At 36.7% G+C, this 19791-nt stretch overlaps 1 protein-coding gene across 2 annotated transcripts in view; it reads right to left on the bottom strand.

Annotated features, from left to right (window-relative positions):
* Nucleotides 1-19014, bottom strand: part of LGSN (lengsin, lens protein with glutamine synthetase domain) — a 51736-nt gene extending 32722 nt beyond the window's left edge. For both annotated transcript variants that reach the window (XM_054493268.1, XM_054493267.1), the window contains exon 1: nucleotides 18945-19014. In XM_054493268.1, coding sequence (XP_054349243.1) covers nucleotides 18945-18974 — 30 coding nt within the window. In that variant the 5' untranslated portion in view covers nucleotides 18975-19014. The remainder of the gene's footprint in view (nucleotides 1-18944) is intronic.
* Nucleotides 19015-19791: the final 777 nt, after the last annotated feature.

Below are 19791 nucleotides of genomic sequence, written 5' to 3' on the forward strand. Positions count from 1 at the left end.
ACAGCTATAATAGCATTAGGCAAATCTAACTGAATGGACTGAATTGTCTTGGTCGAAGGTACTGCAGACTGATGACAATCAGTTCCTCTTCCAATCAAAACAAGAGTTGACCACTTATGAAATAGTCATTGTAAGGCCTCTAATAATAGAACCTTATGTATCTTCTGCACCTAAATTCTTATATGACTAAATGCTACAATGCAGGCTTTAATGCATTGTGCCAAAGTGTATTCTCATTAGGTAAAAAGAGCTTTTTATGATCCACTGACCAGGTACAGTCAAACCCTTCATGGTCTAAAACTTAGAGACTGGGCCTTCTGGAAACACCATCAGAGAAAGACTTCCCTTGCCACTCACACTGCAGTAAAATGCTGGTACCTTGAACCTTGAGTCTGTAATATTACAGCTTAGAAGGCCCATCCAGCCTCTTGAAACCAAACACTTGTTAGAGACCTTAAGGTAAAGTTCAAGGGAGAACTTTCTCCCTTGAAGCAGATGGCATCCTAGACATAGAAAGCTTTCCCAAGATCATGGAACAAGACTTCTCTCCTACCATAAGATTCTTAACCTTTCTTAACTTTTGCCTTGCTTGTGTCTCTTGGAACAACACAGTGGGAAAAGGGGCCTGTGTGTGTGGAGTATATTTTTATTTGTGTTAGATTTCACAGACAACCTTATACATGAGCAACCTTATCTCTTGATGGATGCAAGATGAAGGGCCAGTGTAGGCTAGGAATTTTAATGACACCTTTGTTACTTCATAATCAGTCAGAAACAGAACATCAGTCCACTTCTCTTAACGTACAACCTAGGTTAAATAAAACATTGCCAGGAGGCCTTCACCTTTCTAGATGGGCATCATTTGTTAGTTCCCTTTTTCTATGGCTTGGAGTAAATGAGGTAATGATTAGAAATGTATCCCTTACAGTAGTCTCTATAGCAGATTTTACTGCAAAACTTTTGGCTGTTCAGCAGACTTCTTTAAATTCTCTTGCTAAAGTTGTGCTAGATAATAAAATTGCTCTAGATTACCTACAGGCTGAACAGGAAGAAATCTGTGCGGTGGCTTATACTTCTTATTGTACATGAATAAATACACTGGGTTTTGTAGAGATTCAGTTACAAGAGATTAATGAAGAGGCTGCTTAATTAAAACATGTAGACTTTTTTCATCTGGCTTATTCTCTGATCTATTTAATTTTAGTTGATTAATAGGAACTAATAGGAACCTTAGCTAAGGAGCATACTCCAAATTCTTGGTATGCTCCTGCCAGTCACTATAGTAGTCATTATCATTATCATTCTGACAGTCACAATAGTATTCTCCCTGGTATGCTATATTCTCTCCAAAGTTTTAAATGTTTGCAGACAGCCATGTGTAGAATGTCAGATGGTCTCTTTGACTGGAATGACAAAATCTCAAAGAAAATGCCTGATCGTGAAGACACTATAACGTATCAATAATGTGCTAAGACAGAAAACCCAAAATGATGGTAATAGGAAGTAGCACCAAAGCCCTAAGTTTTGGTCACACTCTCATCTAGGTGAGAACCTGACCAAAAGAAGAGAATTTTTAAACAAAATTATGGAAGACCATTGTTCTGGACTGAACTCTTGCATTAGGCCCCAACAGAACAGACCAAATCAAAACAAAATCACTCATGCTAATACAACATAATCACAGTGAAACTTTAAGGAAGAAGATAGATTCCAAAACAGAACAGTTTTTTTTTTCTTCTGAAAACAGGAGATACCAGCATAATAAAGAAGTCCCGTCTGCTCTAACCCTTACAAAAAATTAACCTAAAGTAAACAATCAGGTTATTTTTCTCTCATTCTGTTTCCATATTCCCACCTTACAAAATCCACTGTACTGCTATTTCCCAGTGGAATTTGAGACCAAATAAGTCCATTTACGATGGTGTGAGAGTGACGTCAATGCCTAAGGTTTCAGTCAACCTCTCAATCTTAAAGAGGTTGACCCAAAGGGAGGAATTGTTTACATAAAGCTACCTCCTTACATATCTTAAGTTTGGCCTACAACTTTATAAACAGACTATAACCTACTCCTGTACCAATTAGAATTTCAGATGTCTGCCAATCACAGGCAGCCAACTGTTCAAACCATGTTCAAATAAGGGAAACTCCCAGCTGTAAGTAATTCAGCTGTTTCTGTGACTCATTTCTGTCTTCTGTACATCACTTTTCTTGTTCTGTCCATAAATGTTATCCAACAATGTGGCAGCTCCAGAGTCGCTCTGAACCTATTTTGGTTCTCGGGGAGGCCCAATTCTCAAATCATTCTTTGCTCAATTAAACTCTGTTAAATTATCTGCCTGAAGACTTTTAAATAATATCCAGCAAGGTGGGGTGGCTCACACCTGTAATCCCAGAACTTTGGGAGGCTGAGGTGGGTGGATCACTTGAGGCCAGGAGTTCAAGACCAGCCTGGGCAACATGGCAAAACTCCATCTCTACAAAAAATACAAAAAATTAGCCAGATTTGGTGGCACATGTCCGTAGTCCCAGCTACTTGTGAGGCTGAGGCATAAGAATCACTTAAACCCAGGAGGTGGAGGTTACTGTGAGCCAAGATTGCACCACTGCACCCCACCCTGGGCAACAGAGTGAGACTCTGTCTCAACAACAAAAAAATAAAGTCTTTAAAACAATACCTATAAAAATATTAATATTTTAAAAGCATTGCCATATCCAGACAATATTTTATATTTAATCTAATACCCACAACATACAGGGAATATTTATTATTACCTACATTTTTTCCAAAGCAGAAATAACCCACAAGGGTTAGGTAATTTGTTCAAGGTCATATCTGAAGAAGAATAGGAATTCAAATCTAAGTATTTTATTTGAGGTGCTTTCTACATCACCATAGCTTGATAATTGACTTAAATGGAATTCTGTTTTTATTATATAATGTGATCTGTGTAACTCATAAAACTTGTTCTTCAATTATATATTCTTTTTCAATTGTATTTTTATAACTGTTTTCTGTATAAAAGTAAAACCCGTCTTAATTCACATCACCACCAGTTTAAACTTCATTAGTCCCAAGAGTGAGGATGTAACCTACTATGGATAAGGCAAAATCAAACACATAAAAATAAACAAAACATAAAACATGATTCACAAAGAATATTACAATCTAGTAGAGGCAATAAAGTGTTGTTGTGGCAGTTAAGGGCCTCCATGTTGTAAAGAAAGAGATATGCTTAGGTTAGCCTAGTTCAAGGAGAGCAAACTCACATACCAGACAGATTACAAAAAAACACAATGGGCTGGAGGGCGAACACAGTAGTTGATACCCCTTCCCAGGAAGGAGCCAACACAGGAGTCCAGACAATTGTTGCCATATTAAAACGTGGCCCTCATGTTGCCAGTTTTACAAATTTTCAAAAAATGCCAGAAATCTGGATTTTTATTTGAAATTTCATGATTGTTAAATACTGTCAATTGATTTAAAATATAAGGTAAGAAGTAAAAAAATAAACTTTCTCAACTACCACACAACTAGGTCTCAAAACTACCAGAATGCTGTTCAGAATATGCAGCAGCTCTAGAGATATGAGACAAAACTATATCAGCAGTGACCACCTGCCTTTTCCCCAACAGTGGTATCTAGTGTGGTACTAAAGGGTGATGTTGAAAATATTTAGCCATTAGCACATCTAATAAAAATAACCAACACTTATATTATGCCTATTATGTGCTAGATCTCTTCTAAATGCTTTACATGTCTTAATTTATTTAGTCTGAAAAATATCCCACATGATAAATACATTACCATCCTATTTCAGAGATGAGAAAAATTGAGTCAAAGAAAGACTAATCAACTCACCCAAGCTCACAAGTCTCATAAGTGAAAAAGCTCAGATTTGAACCCAGCAAGTTGGCTCCAGAGCACCAAGTACTTGGCACACTCTTTTTTTATTATTATTATAATTTAAGTTTTAGGGTACATGTGCACAATGTGCAGGTTAGTTACATATGTATACATGTGCCATGCCGGTGTGCTGCACCCATTAACTCATCATTTAGCTTTAGGTATATCTCCTAATGATATCCCTCCCCCCTCCCCCCACCTCACAACAGTCCCCAGAGTGTGATGTTCCCTTTCCTGTGTCCATGTGTTCTCATTGTTCAATTCCCATCTATGAGTGAGAACATGCGGTGTTTGGTTTTTTGTCCTTGCGATAGTTTACTGAGAATGATGATTTCCAATTTCATCCATGTCCCTACAAAGGACATGAACTCATTATTTTTTATGGCTGCATAGTATTCTATGGTGTATATGTGCCACATTTTCTTAATCCAGTCTATCATTGTTGGACATTTGGCTTGGTTCCAAGTCTTTGCTATTGTGAATAGTGCTGCAATAAACATATGTGTGCATGTGTCTTTATAGCAGCATGATTTACAGTCCTTTGGGTATTTACCCAGTAATGGGATGACTGGGTCAAATGGTATTTCTAGTTCTAGATCCCTGAGGAATCGCCACACTGACTTCCACAATGGTTGAACTAGTTTACAGTCCCACCAACAGTGTAAAAGTGTTCCTATTTCTCCACATCCTCTCCAGCACCTGTTGTTTCCTGACTTTTTAATGATCGCCATTCTAACTGGTGTGTGATGGTATCTCGTTGTGGTTTTGATTTGCATTTCTCTGATGGCCAGTGATGGTGAGCATTTTTTCATGTGTTTTTTGGCTGCATAAATGTCTTCTTTTGAGAAGTGTCTGTTCATATCCTTTGCCCACTTTTTGATGGGGTTGTTTGTTTTTTTCTTGTAAATTTGTTTGAGTTCATTGTAGATTTTGGATATTAGCACTTTGTCAGATAAGTAGGTTGTGAAAATTTTCTCCCATTTTGTAGGTTGCCTGTTCACTCTGATGGTAGTTTCTTTTGCTGTGCAGAAGCTCTTGAGTTTAATTAGATCCCATTTTTCAATTTTGGCTTTTGTTGCCATTGCTTTTGGTGTTTTAGACATGAAGTCTTTGCCCATGCCTATGTCCTGAAGGATAATGCCTAGGTTTTCTTCTAGAGTTTTTATGGTTTTAGGTCTAACGTTTAAGTCTTTCATCCATCTTGAATTAATTTTTGTATAAGGTGTAAGGAAGGGATCCAGTTTCAGCTTTCTACATATGGCTAGCCAGTTTTCCCAGCACCATTTATTAAATAGGGAATCCTTTCCCCATTGCTTGTTTTTGTCAGGTTTGTCAAAAATAAGATAATTGTAGATATGTGGCATTATTTCTGAGGGCTCTGTTCTGTTCCATTGGTCTCTATATAACTGTTTTGGTACCAGTACCATGCTGTTTTGGTTACTGTAGCCTTGTAGTATAGTTTGAAGTCAGGTAGTGTGATGCCTCCATCTTTGTTCCTTTGGCTTAGGATTGACTTGGTGATGCGGGCTCTTTTTTGGTTCCATATGAACTTTAAAGTAGTTTTTTCCAATTTTGTGAAGAAAGTCATTGGTAGCTTGATGGGGATGGCATTGAATCTATAAATTACCTTGGGCAGTATGGCCAAAAAAGAGAATTTTAGACCAATATCCTTGATGAACATTGATGCAAAAATCCTCAATAAAATACTGGCAAACCAAATCCAGCAGCACATCAAAAAGCTTATCCACTCTGATCAAGTGGGCTTCATCCCCGGGATGCAAGGCTGGTTTAATATACACAAATCAATAAATGTAATCCAGCATATAAACAGAACCAAAGACAAAAACCACATGATTATCTCAATAGATGCAGAAAAGGCCTTTGACAAAATTCAACAACCCTTCATGCTAAAAACTCTCAATAAATTAGGTATTGATGGGATGTATCTCAAAATAATAAGAGCTATCTATGACAAACTCACAGCCAATATCATACTGAATGGGCAAAAACTGGAAGCATTCCCTTTGAAAACTGGCACAAGACAGGGATGCCCTCTCTCACCACTCCTATTCAACATAGTGTTGGAAGTTCTGGCCAGGGAAATTAGGCAGGAGAAGGAAATAAAGGGTATTCAATTAGGAAAAGAGGAAGTCAAATTGTCCCTGTTTGCAGATGACATGATTTTATATGTAGAAAACCCCATTGTCTCAGCCCAAAATCTCCTTAAGCTGATAAGTAACTTCAGCAAAGTCTCAGGATACAAAATCAATGTACAAAAATCACAAGCATTCTTATACACCAATAACAGACAAACAGAGAGCCAAATCATGAGTGAACTCCCATTCACAATTGCTTCAAAGAGAATAAAATACTTAGGAATCCAACTGACAAGGGACGTGAAGGACCTCTTCAAGGAGAACTACAAATCACTGCTCAATGAAATAAAAGAGGATACAAACAAATGGAAGAACATTCCATGCTCATGGGTAGGAAGAATCAATATCGTGAAAATTGGCACACTCTTAATGAACACTGTCAGCAGGATATCCTCCCAACCATTGCTGGGGTGCTAGGAAGCTGTAGCAAGGTCCTGGAGGGCCTGTAGGGCCAGGTACTAGTTCTTTAACTCTTTAATTGATGGGCTGTGGACAGGTCCAAGAGCCCCAGGGCAATACTAGGACAGGTAGAAAAGTTTGGGTAGAGTGGACCATTAAGAAGCTCTGTGTACTTAATGTGGACCATTAAGAAGCATCAAGTACTCAGTGATGCAGCTCTCCCTGGTTGCACCATTATGTTGGAAAAGCAATGCCTGATGCATAGTAAGTACTAAACAGAGGTCAGCCACAATTATTACCTGGCCACCATGCATTACTGAGGATTTCTGGTGGAAAGATAACTCATTCTAGATTACCTCACAGGCCCTGGCCAGCCTAGAGGTGACTTTCATTGGGTCAGGCACTATTCCCTTATCTAAGAAGCTCCAGATTCTAAACACAATAAAATACGGGAACCTCTCAGAATCATGAAGGCATATCAAGCAGTCCGAGGATTCTCAGAGTGGGGCAGTGTGACCCAAATAGCCTGGCTTGGACTCTACAGTAATGCTATTACTACACAGGCAGAGTATTTCAGTCTTCAGATAGGCCAACCTTAAACAGAAGAGGGCGCATTTCAGCTGAAGATAGGGAGTGAGGTAAACCAGGCTGGAAGAATCATGAGCATAAGTAGATACGCAGTTTCATTTTGATTGCATGGCATAAATATACACATTTAATTCATGCTTAATTTGGACAATCCCCAATTTCTACTACAACAGGTCGATTTTCATTCTTTTGATATTTTCACCAGAGCAGCTTTTCACAATTCCAAAATGTTTCCACTATCGTTTTGTCAGATGGCTTTTTGTCTCATACATGGGAATGGCCATAAAAAATGTTTCCTTCTTACATTCAAGTTCATTACAAGACATTTTCATAATTCATGTTTTTCTCACCATGGTGATTCTTTTGAAATGGTGTTTATATGGTTTAATATAAGTTTATCATTTTGCATTTCAACTCAGTGACTTGATCAAATTAACTAAAAAATGCTTAACCTAAAGGAATACTGCCAAGCATTAAATGTAGACCCTAATTTGACCTAATAAATTTCTTTCCAATATAATAATGTGTTATTTAGGTTCTAAATATCACTGATTTTATTGATTTACTTTTAATTTTCTCTAACAGTTACCTTTTTAATGTCAATACAAAAAAAAAAACTTTTTTTGACCCCGTATAATAGTTATAGTCTGAGGTGTAGCCATTAATGCATTTACCAAACATCTGATTTTTTAAATGAGAGAGGTGCATGAAAATGCAAACAAGCAAAACAAAATTTCACCAAATTTTAACTAACCTGCACATTGCGCACATGTACCCTAAAACCTAAAGTATAATAATAATAAATTAATTAATTTAAAAAAGGGCAAAGAAAAAAAGGAATAGTGGAAAAAGGGATCAATAATTATCAAACTTAAAAGAATATGTCAAAGAGGAAAGAATGTGCCTTCAGTTACCTTTAAGTGTGTTCTTCAAAGAAAAAAGAAAGAAAATGTGCTTAAAATATTTACAGAAGTGTTATTTCAAAGACTACATCACAAACTTGTATTAATTACTTTAAAAAATCCATACCTATTAACCTTGTATTCCTACTCCTAGCAACTTGTTTTAAGAAAATAATCCAAGATATGTCATGTATATTCAGTGCCACCTTCATTATAATAGTAAAAATGTGAAAGTAGCATACGGGAAAATAGAAAGAGTTAAATACACGTGGCAATTCTTTTCAAGTGATTTACCATTTAAAAATAAGTGCTTCTGGCTGGGCGCAGTGGCTCACATCTGTAATCCCAGCACTTTGGAGGCCGAGGCAGGTAGATCAGCTGAGGTCAGGAGTTTGAGACCAGCCTGGCCAACATGGCGAAACCCCACCTCTAGTAAAAATACAAAAATTAGCTGGGTGTGGTGGCGGGTGCCTGTAATCCCAGCTACTCCAGAGGCTGAAGTAGGAGAATCGCTTGAATTCAGGAGGCAGAGGTCGCAGTGAGCCGAGATCGCGCCATTGCACTCCAGCCTGGGCAACAGGGCAAGACTCTTGTCTCAAAAAGAAAAAAATAAAGCGCTTCCATTTTCCATCTTTTGTCACCTGGATTGACACAATTTTTTTTAGTATCTTCTTTTTTGAAGTGGCTTTTTAAAACTGCCCATTTTTGTAGGATTGTCTGATGGGGTTTTTTGGGGCATTTTCCTTTAATTTTTTAAACTGACAGATAAAATTTTATGTATGGTATACCACATAATGTTTTAAAGTATGTATACATTATGGAATTGTTACATCTAGCTAATTAAATATGCATTATCTCACATAGTTATCATTTGGTGATGAGAACACTTAACATCTGCTTTCTTAGAATTTTCAAGAAGGTATATTATTAGCTATAGCCACAATGCTGTGTATTAGATGTCCTGAACTTATTCTTCCTATTTAACTGTAATTTTGTATTCTTTGACCAACTCCACAATTTCTAACCATTCTCTGTGCATCCAATGTTACCCTTCTTCTATTCAACCTTCATACTACTGCCATGTTATTTTTCTATAGCACAGTTTTGGTTTTGTTATTTCTTTGCCGAAAATACCTCCACAATTCTCCCTTTACCTTCAGGGAAAACTCAAATTGGTATTCTCTAAGGCTCTGCATAATCCAGCCTCTCAACAATCTCTCCAGCCTTCGCAGCTGGGAATTTTCACATACAAACCCTATCTCCATCTGCACAAAACTAGTTTTATCATTTCTTGGGGTCACACTGTTTCCTTCTTTCCTAGGCTCCTGTTGATTATCTAGCCTGTCCTGATAAGACAGTTACCTACTTTTCTGGCCACAATCAAAAATTAACCTGCAGGGTGGTTTGATGTAGCCATCCACTACAAAATGATTAATGTTCTTATTTGGGGACAGAAGGGTTACAAAAGGTGATCTAGATCTCCTTTCCTTTTAAAATGTTTATTAATTTTAATTGACAAGTAAAAATTATATATATTTATGGTATACAATATAATCTTTTGATATATATATACATTGTGGAATGGCTAAATCAAGCTATTAGGATATATATTATCTCCCATTTTTTGTGGTGAAAACACTTAAAATCTATTCTCTCAGCAATTTTTATATATACAATATGAAGGTATGTCAAAAAGTTCATGGAAATGGAATTAAAAGATAAAAACATAAAATATAAACTTTATTTCTCAACATAAGCTCTATCAAGGTTAATATACTTTTGTAAGCAATCATAGCAGCCATTTAGTGCATCCCTTTAAAAATGAGCATCCTGGAATGTAAACATATTAATGCAGTCTTTTTTACATTATTAACTAAAGAAAAGTGAATCCCCTTTACAGATTTTTGTAAGATTAGGAAACAAAAGGAAGACAGAAGGAGCCAAATCAGTGCTGTAAACTGGATGCTTATGATCTCCCATCAAAATGCTCACAAAATTGCCCTTGTTCGATGAAAGGCATGAGCAGGAGCATCATCGTGGTGAAGTAGAACTCTCTGGTGAAGTTTTCCTGGGCATTTTTCAGCTAAAGCGTTGGCTAACTTTCTCAAAACACTTTCCTAATAAGTAGGTCTCATTCTTTGGCCCTCTAGAAAGTCAACAAGCAAAATGCCTTGAGCATCTCAAAAAACAATTGCCATGACATTTGCTCTTGACTGGTCCACTTTTGCTTTGACTGGACCACTTCTACCTCTTGCTAGCCATTGCTGTAATTGTGCAGTATCTTCAGGACCATACTGGTAAAGCCATGTTTATCTCCTGTTACAATTCTTTGAAGAAATGCTTCAGAATCTTGATCATACTGGTTTAAAATTTCCACTGAAAGCTCTGCTCTTATCTCCAGTTGATCTGGGTACAATGGTTTTGGCACACATCAAGTAGAAACTTTGCCGTACTTTAAGTTTTCAGTCAGAATTGTGTAAACTTAACTAATTGAGATGACTATGGTGTTGGCTATTGTTTCTGCTGTTAATCGCCAGCCATCTTCAATCAAGGTATGAACAACTAGGGCAAACTGATGTGGATGATCTGCCACTTCAGCCTTCATCTTCAACATTGTTTAATCTCTTCTCAAAAAGAGTCACCCATTTCAAACTGCTGATTTATTTGGAGCATTGTCCCCACAAACTTTTTATAAAGCATCAAGGATTTCACCATTCTTCCACCCCAGCTTCACCATAAATTTGATGTTCATTCTTGCTTTGATTTTAGCAGAATTCATGCTGCTTGATAGATGCTCTATTCAAACTCATATCCTATGCTTAGTGCCTCAAACTATATCCTGTTCAGACATGTCATAACAAGTTAGCATGAATTTACTTTGGTTTAAAAAGATTTTAAAATCCACGCACAGTTTTTATAATACACATTTTCCATGAATTTTTTGAGGTCCCCTTATATATTATTATTAATTTTAGTCACCATATGGTACAGTAGATCTCTTGAAACTACTACTCTTTCTAAATAAAATTTTTTATTCTTTGACCAACATCTCCTCAATCCCTCCACCACCTACCCTCTGTTAACCACATTCTACTCTCTGCTTCTCTGAGTTCAACCTTTTTACACATCACATATAAGTGAGATCATGAAGTATTTGTCTTTCTATGTCTGGCTTATTTCGCTTAACATAATGTCCTCTAGGTTCATTCATGTTTTAACAAATGACAGAAAATTTTATTTGGCACTTAAGGGATCATAATGCCTGGGCTAAGCTAATTATTGCCTGTTTAAGGCTTCCTTCCTTTTAGAGGCTGAATACTATCCCATTGTGTATATATATCACTTTTTCTTTATCCATTCATCTATTGCCAGATGCTTAGGTCAATTCTATATCTTAGCTATGGTGCATAATGCTGTAATAAACATGGGAGTGTAGGTATCTCTTCAACATACTGATTCCACACCTTTTGGATATATATCCAGTAGTGGATTGCTGAATCATATATGGTAGCTCTATTTTTAATGAATGATTGATGTTCTTAAGTCTCCAATGAAAGTAGAATCCTTATTAAACTTTCTGTCCTTTTCAAATAACTCATAGTTATGTTGTCTTCATTATAATTGGTAAATTACATAGTATCCCTTTGGAGATCTCACCTAATGCTTCATTAAATAACTTTCAGTATCATTAAAGTAGAGCTTTCATCCATGTATAAGTTTTTTTTCTTCAAACTAAAAGGCATTAATTACTTTAGTCCCAGGCATTATGATCTCTTAAGTGCCAAGTATACATTTAAGTGTCCCTTGTAGAATTGAGAAACACTACAGCTAGGTCAGGATATTATAAAACAAGGAACTATTTATATCTCTAATACCCACTTGGGTAATCTAGAGTAGAGATTACATTGATCTGAACTAGGAGAATAGCTCTGGAGTAGGGGGCAAAATGAGCATAGTGCAGACATACTTGGGAAGTGGATTTCACAGGCTGGTAACTAGCAGAGACAGAGGACTGAAAAATGACAACCACATTTCTGACTAGGAAACCCAAAAAGCAAAGACTTGAGAGGGAAATTATGAGTTCTGTTTTGAGCATATGGAATCTAAGGCGATTGTGTCATCTGGAGGTGTCCAGCAAGCATTGACCATAAGGGTCAAAATGTAAAAGACAAAATGGAAGGAAAAAATAGCCCTGACAGTGGTTGGAATTATTAAGGGAAAGAACAGGGACTGAGAAAATAAGAGATGTAAAAGAGAAGTGAGATGGTCATTTAAATGGTGCACAGTAAAATTAAATAAATAAATAAATAGAACTGAAAACCCACCATAGTTAATGAGTAAACATAAAAAGGAAGTGCCAATGGACCATGCTGCTGAAATGATAAATAAGGTTGGTATTAATACTTGCCCATTGTATTTTGCAGCCCAAGTCCCTGGAGGCCTTGGTAAGGACAGTCACGGTGGAAGCATGTGAGCAGCAGCTAGATCCAGTGAGTTGAAGAGGAATGTGAGTTGTTTAGCCCAGGATCTACACCCAGTAAGCACACAAGATATATTATCAAATGAAAGTATGAAATACAACTCAAAAGTATGAAGTAAAGAAGACAGAAAAGATGTCTACCAGGGGAGTACATAGAGGCTCAAGAAAAGTTTACGTTGCTTTTAGATGGAGAAGACTTGCATATATTTAAATGCTAAGACAGCCAGTCACAGTGGCTTACACCTGTAATCTCAGCACTTTGGGAGGCCAAGGTGGACAAATCACTTGAGGCCAGGAGTTTGAGACCAGCCTGGCCAACATAACAAGACCCCCATCTCTACTAAAAATATAAAAATTAGCCGGACATGGTGGTGCATGCCTGTAATCCCAGCTACTCAGGAGACTGAGGCACAAGAGTCACTTGAATCCGGGAGGTGGAGGTTGCAGTGAGCCAAGATTGCACCACTGCCCTCCAGCCTGGGTGACAGAGTGAGACCCTGTCTCAAAAATAAATAAATACATACATACATACATACATACATATATACATATATAAATACATGCTTAATGAAAGGAAAGAAAAAAGGAGATGTAGGAGAGAGTAGAAAAAAAAATAAAGGGAGGTCCCTGGGAGGACAGAAAAGATGGAATCTGGGATTGAAGTAAAGGAATTAACTTTAATACATTTTCTTCTATCAGAGGAAGGAAAAGGGGTAGATCATTAGAAGAAAGAGCAGAGTTAAGAACGGCATGTTTGTGTCCCCCACAAACCATACAGTAAACCCTAACACCTAATGTGATGATGTTAGGAGGTAGAGCCTTTGAGAGGTGATTAGGTCATGAGGCTACAGCCTTCAAGATACAATTAGTGCCCTTATGGAGAAAAAAAAATAGAAGAGTGCTTACTTCCTCTCTCTCTGCTCTCCATATATAGGATACAAGAATATGTACATCTACCAGCCAGAAAGTGAGGCCTCACTACATACTAGATCTGCCAGAGGCTTTAACTTGGACTTACAGCCTCCAGAACTGTGAGAAATATATGTTTGTAATTTAAGCCAGCCAACCTATGGCAATTTGTTATAGCAGCCCAAACTGACTGAGACAAGGAAGGAAGAGAAAACATGAGGAGGAGGAAGAGGACTATTAGGAGGAGAAAGACAGAAAGCAAAGAATTGTTAACATTTCATGAGTGCCTTTCAGATGAGATAACTGAGCCTCAGGAAGATTTTCACCCAACAAATGGCAGAATTTCAATCTAAAACTGATTTTAAACCTTAATCTATCTCATCCATTCTGGATAAGAAAAGGTGGAGAGTTGTGGCGCTTCCAATTTTCTCTTTAGGGTAAGAAGTGTTCAGATAGAGTAGGAATATGGAAGACTAAAGGCTTAAGGAGAATGGAAATTGTTTGACATAGTTATAGTGAAAACTGAGAAAGAGCCGAGTCAGGAAAGAAAAATATCAAGGGCCCAGAAAGAATTGGAGGTTTTAAAGTTTAAAGTGACACCAATCTGCACAGGTAATTATTTTCTCTAGCAAAGCTCAGCTGGAAATGTGAACATACCATGGTTTAAGGTTTCATGAGGTCACAAACTCAGAAGGACAATAACAAAAATAAGTTGAGGATTTGGGCAAGGAAGATGCTAAAATAATGAGATACGGAATCCAAGACAGATGGGATAGGAAGTCAAGTCAGGAAAGGATGACAAGAAGAACATGTCAAAGACTGAAGATTCTTAGAAGGTGGCATTTAGATGTATCCTTGTGCCTAACATATTGCCTAGCATAAAGTATTAATCGAGTAAATAATTTCTAATTAATTAATTACAACCAAGACCCACCATGTTGAAGTATAAGGCCAGAAAGGACATTTGACTCAGACTTCTCCTTTATAAAAGATTCTACATGAGACTTCTTTGGATGTCAACAAGACCTGATGGTAACCCAGTTGGATGATTCAGTCAAAACAGTTTTCCTAGATAAAATATGGCATGGACTTCTTCAAAGTTTTCTCTAGAAGGGCTTGGACCTGTGTTTCTTTACTTAGATGGGCTTGTGCTGGTGAAAGGCTGCTCTACAATGCCTCTGTAGCTTTACTCTATAAATTTTACCTTTTCTTTAGGGTTTTTTCACAGTAGTTATCCTCAATATCAGGCCTTTTCCCCGTGGTTATGATTACCCCACTTAAGATACTGAGAAAACATTATTTCTCATGCTTTTCTGAAGCATAGCTAAAGTGTTCTCTCTCTCTCTCTCTGTGTATGCATGCTCTGACTCTCTATATATCTATATATATATATATATTTCAGTGAGGCAACTGAGGATCTGATAAATGCAGCAACTTGCCTGGCTTCATACCTAGAACATAGCAGAATTCAAATATGTGTGGTTTACAACTCTTATTTCACTTCTTCATGCTACTTACAAACTTTATATGTGACAAAATACTGAAAACTAAGGAAATCAAAGTCTTTTAAAAAAAAAAAAACAACTCCACATTTCAAGTGAGAGTTCAATAGTATCTCTATCTTTTGAAGTAAAACAAAGCACAGAAGGAAAATCGAGATAAATTTCTTGGAATTTGCAAGGAATCATAATTTTACTTAATATAATGGGCCCAAAATGGAATGGGTTATTTGTTAAAGTGTTGAGTTTCTCATCTCCAAGCACATTTGTGGGGAGATTAGCCAAATGTCAGGGTCAACCTGGTTAATTTCCACTTCTACGATCAAATTTTCACTTTCTAACTGTTTAATCCTCACCACTTTTATAAGATAATAACCTAGACCTAAGTTGGCAGATTAGGTGGAACATTCACATGTGACCAAGAATGATAGAGCAACGATCATTATTGAGAGCTCTGTGTGAAAGAAGTATCAGAATGTAAATGATATAGCTGCTCCCATATGAAAAGCTATGAGTCCTGTTTTTATTCCTAACAAATTGGCAAACAGTCAACAGTGGCATCAATCCATAAACAAATCTCACCTCTGTGGGCAAGTTATGCAAAATCTACAATAGAAGTTCTACACAAGAAAAATATACCTAACCAAGCATTTTCAGAGAAGGAAAAACATAATTTTACAAAGGTCTAACACCATGTGATTTTGATAATATGAAGCTAAATAATAAAGAAAACTAAAATAATAAAGGAAGCAAAAAGTTTTCTTTTATTTAGTATGTTCATAAGTAAATCAAAAAAGAATTCTCCATATTTTTTAGAGAAATTAAGATCGTATGGCTAAAAATATATTTATCCATGTAACAGGACAAAAATAACTTGTGAAGGCTTTGTGGGTGAGCAGAAAAGCAACAAAAATGTTTCAAAGGTAAAAAGACATGTAGAAAAAATTTAAATATTCATGTATACATAATATATATTTATGATAATGGGCTCTGTAATATAGTATGAAAAAAGATCCAAGAATGTTATGGAACTGTTAGTGAAGATATCAGCTAATGGGCTGCTGCAGCATATAAAAATACTGCAAATATGAATATAAAAATACTTTAAATATGAGAGGGGAAGGTGTTCTATCCTTTAAAAACTTATAATATGCCTGTAACTGATTGTTAAAAATAGTTCTAGTCATTGTGCCTTAGGAAAGCCTTAATAGGCTAGAAGTCGATGGATATATGTTTATGTAAAAAGGTATATTATATATAATTGTTATCATTACTATCATAAGCAAATAAATTCTATCATGTAAAGGAAAACATGTAAAACTCTTTAAGGCTGTAAAAATGAAAACAGGAGAGCTATTAGAGGTCAACATAACATAATAAAGTATATATAATGAATGACTCCTTTTTAATGAGTTCTCACTATATTGTAAGCACAGTTCTAAGCACTTTACATGTATTAATTCATTTAATCTCCACAAAATCCCTGCCTGTAGGCACTATTAATGTCCCAGTGAGGTACAGAGAAGTCCAATACTTTGCCCTATGTCACACAGCTAGTAAGTAGCAGAGCCAAGATTAAAATGCAGGCATTCTGATTTCAGGAAGTGCAAGCTTAACCCACTGCCCTTGAAACTCAAATCTAATTTTTGTCTTGTCTCTCCATTGAGATTTCTTAAACGGAGAGCTAGTTGATATACTGGAAGTAGGTAGGTTTGAGGTAAATAATTATAAAATGAACTATAAACCTTGAAATCTTCAGAAGACAAATCTTCTGAATTCTAAGAGACAAAACAAATGGAAAACACGAAACAAGAATCAGGCGGTCTCTAGAGTCACACAGACAATAGCATAAAGCAGGGAAAGCTAGGGTAGGTAAATCTCTAGCCTCTTGAAGCAAGCCTCTAGAAGGTCAGGTAGAGCCTCCCATGGGGCTGCACTTCATGCCCCCAACAGATACAGGCTGCAGAGCAGGATGAGTCTCTGACTTCACCCCAGATGGCATTCATTCCTTCTGTGATATGGAAATGTCAGAACTGTGTCTACCTGTGTCAGTGTTCTCTGTATTGAGTTATAAATATCTGCAGAGTGGAGAACAGATCTTACTCACTTGACATATTACCCAGCTCAGCACCACACACAAGGTTCTTGATAAACAGATTTTAATTGTTATGATATGCTACTCTTTCACTCAATTTCACAACTTCATACACCCATAGGATCTACTTTAAGAGGTAAGAATGTGTTTTCAATCTATTTTTTGTTTGCCATTGCTAAGAATGTGGCTGAATGCATGACTTTACAGCATTGTTTTAAATAGAGAATCTCAGTAAAATATTCTTTAGGGAAGTACCAAATCTAAGATTAATAACTGTTCATTTTACTGAATATTCTGACAAAGAATTTGTTCAGGTTGGGGAAGTAAGTATTCTGAGGGATTTTCTCCATATACACAATCTGCCCTTTGGAATCCACTGAGCTTTTGTTCAGCTGCTGTGTTTTGTAGTTAACTTCATGCTGCTCTTGCTCACATTACCAGAGCATCTAGCATGGAATACAATCTTGTCCTTTTCCAAACATCAGTTAGCTGGAAAAGGAATGTCACATGTCATCTCTCTCCCTCCTTCCATATTCTTTCACTTCCTGAGAATGTGACCCTATACAGGAGAGTATAAAAGAGCTTACTCAGCGGAGTTGGGTCAAGTGGCCAGCCAAGATTCACCTTTATAACATCTAGTAAATACAATGCTCTATTCCAACTTTGAAGGAACTTTTCCTCAAAAGACAGACAATGTCTCTTGCTGTGAGAGTTGTGCAGTTTAAAAATCATGTTGTTCATTTTTCTGCTCTCCTAAGAGTAAACAATCAACATTTGATCTAGACTGGTCTTGAGGAGGGCATGGCTTTTAAGGACTTTCTTGGGAGCTGTATCACCTGGAATCCTGGGCTAAAATTGTGGGAGCTGGGGAAGAAAGCAGAGTTCTGCCATGGGGTCAGAAGTAGTAAGTAAAACTAGTCCAAGAAGTTACATAGTTAGAAATCAAAATCCCAAAAAGCTAATGATGTATATGCTAATTACCTTTACTTTCTTTCTATAACCCTTCATTTGCAGCTATGAATTTACTTTTAGCTAAATTCATTATAATAACATAAACATGTCCACCATTTGATGCCTACAACAGTAACATGACAGTACAGGATAAGCCACAGCTCCTCCTCAGGGAGTCCCTTCTTCACATAGCCTTGCCCAGTTTCCTTATGGAAAGTGCATTTGTTCTTGACTCTATTTCAAAACAACTGCTTGTATTCACTATACAGATCAGTGAACCCATTCTTAGATGTTAGCTATCTTCTCCACTACATGCATAAGTGGGGACCAGGTTTGTTCTCTATATGCCACTATTTCATACATAATGCACTGGTCTTCCACTGCACTCTTCACATAGTAGGTATGCTTCTTGCATTATATTTTCTTAACCTACTAAAGATAACTCACATCTTCCAAAATTTTACCACAGCTTGCCTCCAAGTCTGCACTTCAGTCTTTCAAAATGGTCAGTCAGAAATACAAGAGTGAAGGTTGGGTACACACACATTAAGAAGTGAGGAGAAATGTTATATGTTGACAACTGATTATTTTAATATATGCTAGACCCTATAAGTGGCTATCATTATTCATGCTGTGCATTTCAAATATAATTTGAAAACAGGTTTCCACCTTTAGTCATTTAATCTCAAAGCATATTTATTAGAATGAGGCCAAAGCTTTGAGAAAAACAAAGATTATTCTCTCAATAACAACCAAAATAGAAATAAAATTTTTTATAGCATACTTATGCTTCTGAAACTCAGTGCCTATCGAACTTAAATGATTATTCAAACCAAATTAGCTTTCCTAGATGAATATTTTGAATTGTTTAGTTTTTATTATCTTTATAAAATCACTGTGTAGTACAGAAGGGCAAGTCTTCATAAACTTCTCCTAAGTGGACATATAACAAGTATAATTATGCTGCCCTTATTCTTACTGGCATTCAAATAATTGACATTTTTTAAAAAGATTTACTGTCAATATTTTGGTTAAAAACATTTTAATGATTAGCTTCATACCTCCTGCAGAAGGTCCTCTTCCTTATTCATCTCAACACTTTTTAAGTTCAGCTTTAGAAACCACAATATCCTCAACAAATGCATTCAACATGTATTTATATGTGTACCTACAGCAAAGACTGCAGATGATGAATTCCATGGAGGCTTTTCCAGAGGGGTCTGGCAGGTAATAAAAAATAAACATCAGATTCTGATGTGTCATGCCCAAGGCACACTATGCTGGAAATGCACTAGAAGAATCAAATGACAAATGCTTGTTTATGCCTGACTCCCTGCAAACAAAAGACATACAAAGCTTAAAATTGTGTTGATTGACTTTTTTCTCCAACATACAGAATTTTTGTTATATAACAATTGTATTCTGGAACGATATCTATTGTCAGATTCAGATGATGAAACACTTATTAGACGACTATGCTATCAAAGCCCACAGACAAAAGCACAGATGGAAAAATACAGCTATGAGTGACCCAGATCCACTCTTTTGTAATTCTCATTTTTATTTTCTTTTCTAGGTCCCTCTGGCCTCCAAATTAATTCTGGAACTTCATTACAAAACTGAAATATCTTTCTTTAGCCTTTCCAATTCTCCAGTGTCAGTCTGTGACAAATCCCAGACCATCCCCACTGTGCACAATGAACATGGAATCATCTACAGGCTGCCCCATAGGGTCCCATAAACAATCCTAACTCAGTAGAGGAAATAGGGAATGCTTTCTCTTCACTAGTAAAGGGGGTTTGAAATCACACTTCTGCTGCTATCAACTCAGCTTCAAGTATAGTTGATGAAGGAGGATATGCAGTTTCTTCTGAACCAAACCAAATTCTCTCTAAGCATTTTCCATGT

Source organism: Pongo pygmaeus, chromosome 5 (assembly GCF_028885625.2).
Source record: "Pongo pygmaeus isolate AG05252 chromosome 5, NHGRI_mPonPyg2-v2.0_pri, whole genome shotgun sequence".
Classification (NCBI taxonomy): Eukaryota; Metazoa; Chordata; class Mammalia; order Primates; family Hominidae; genus Pongo; species Pongo pygmaeus.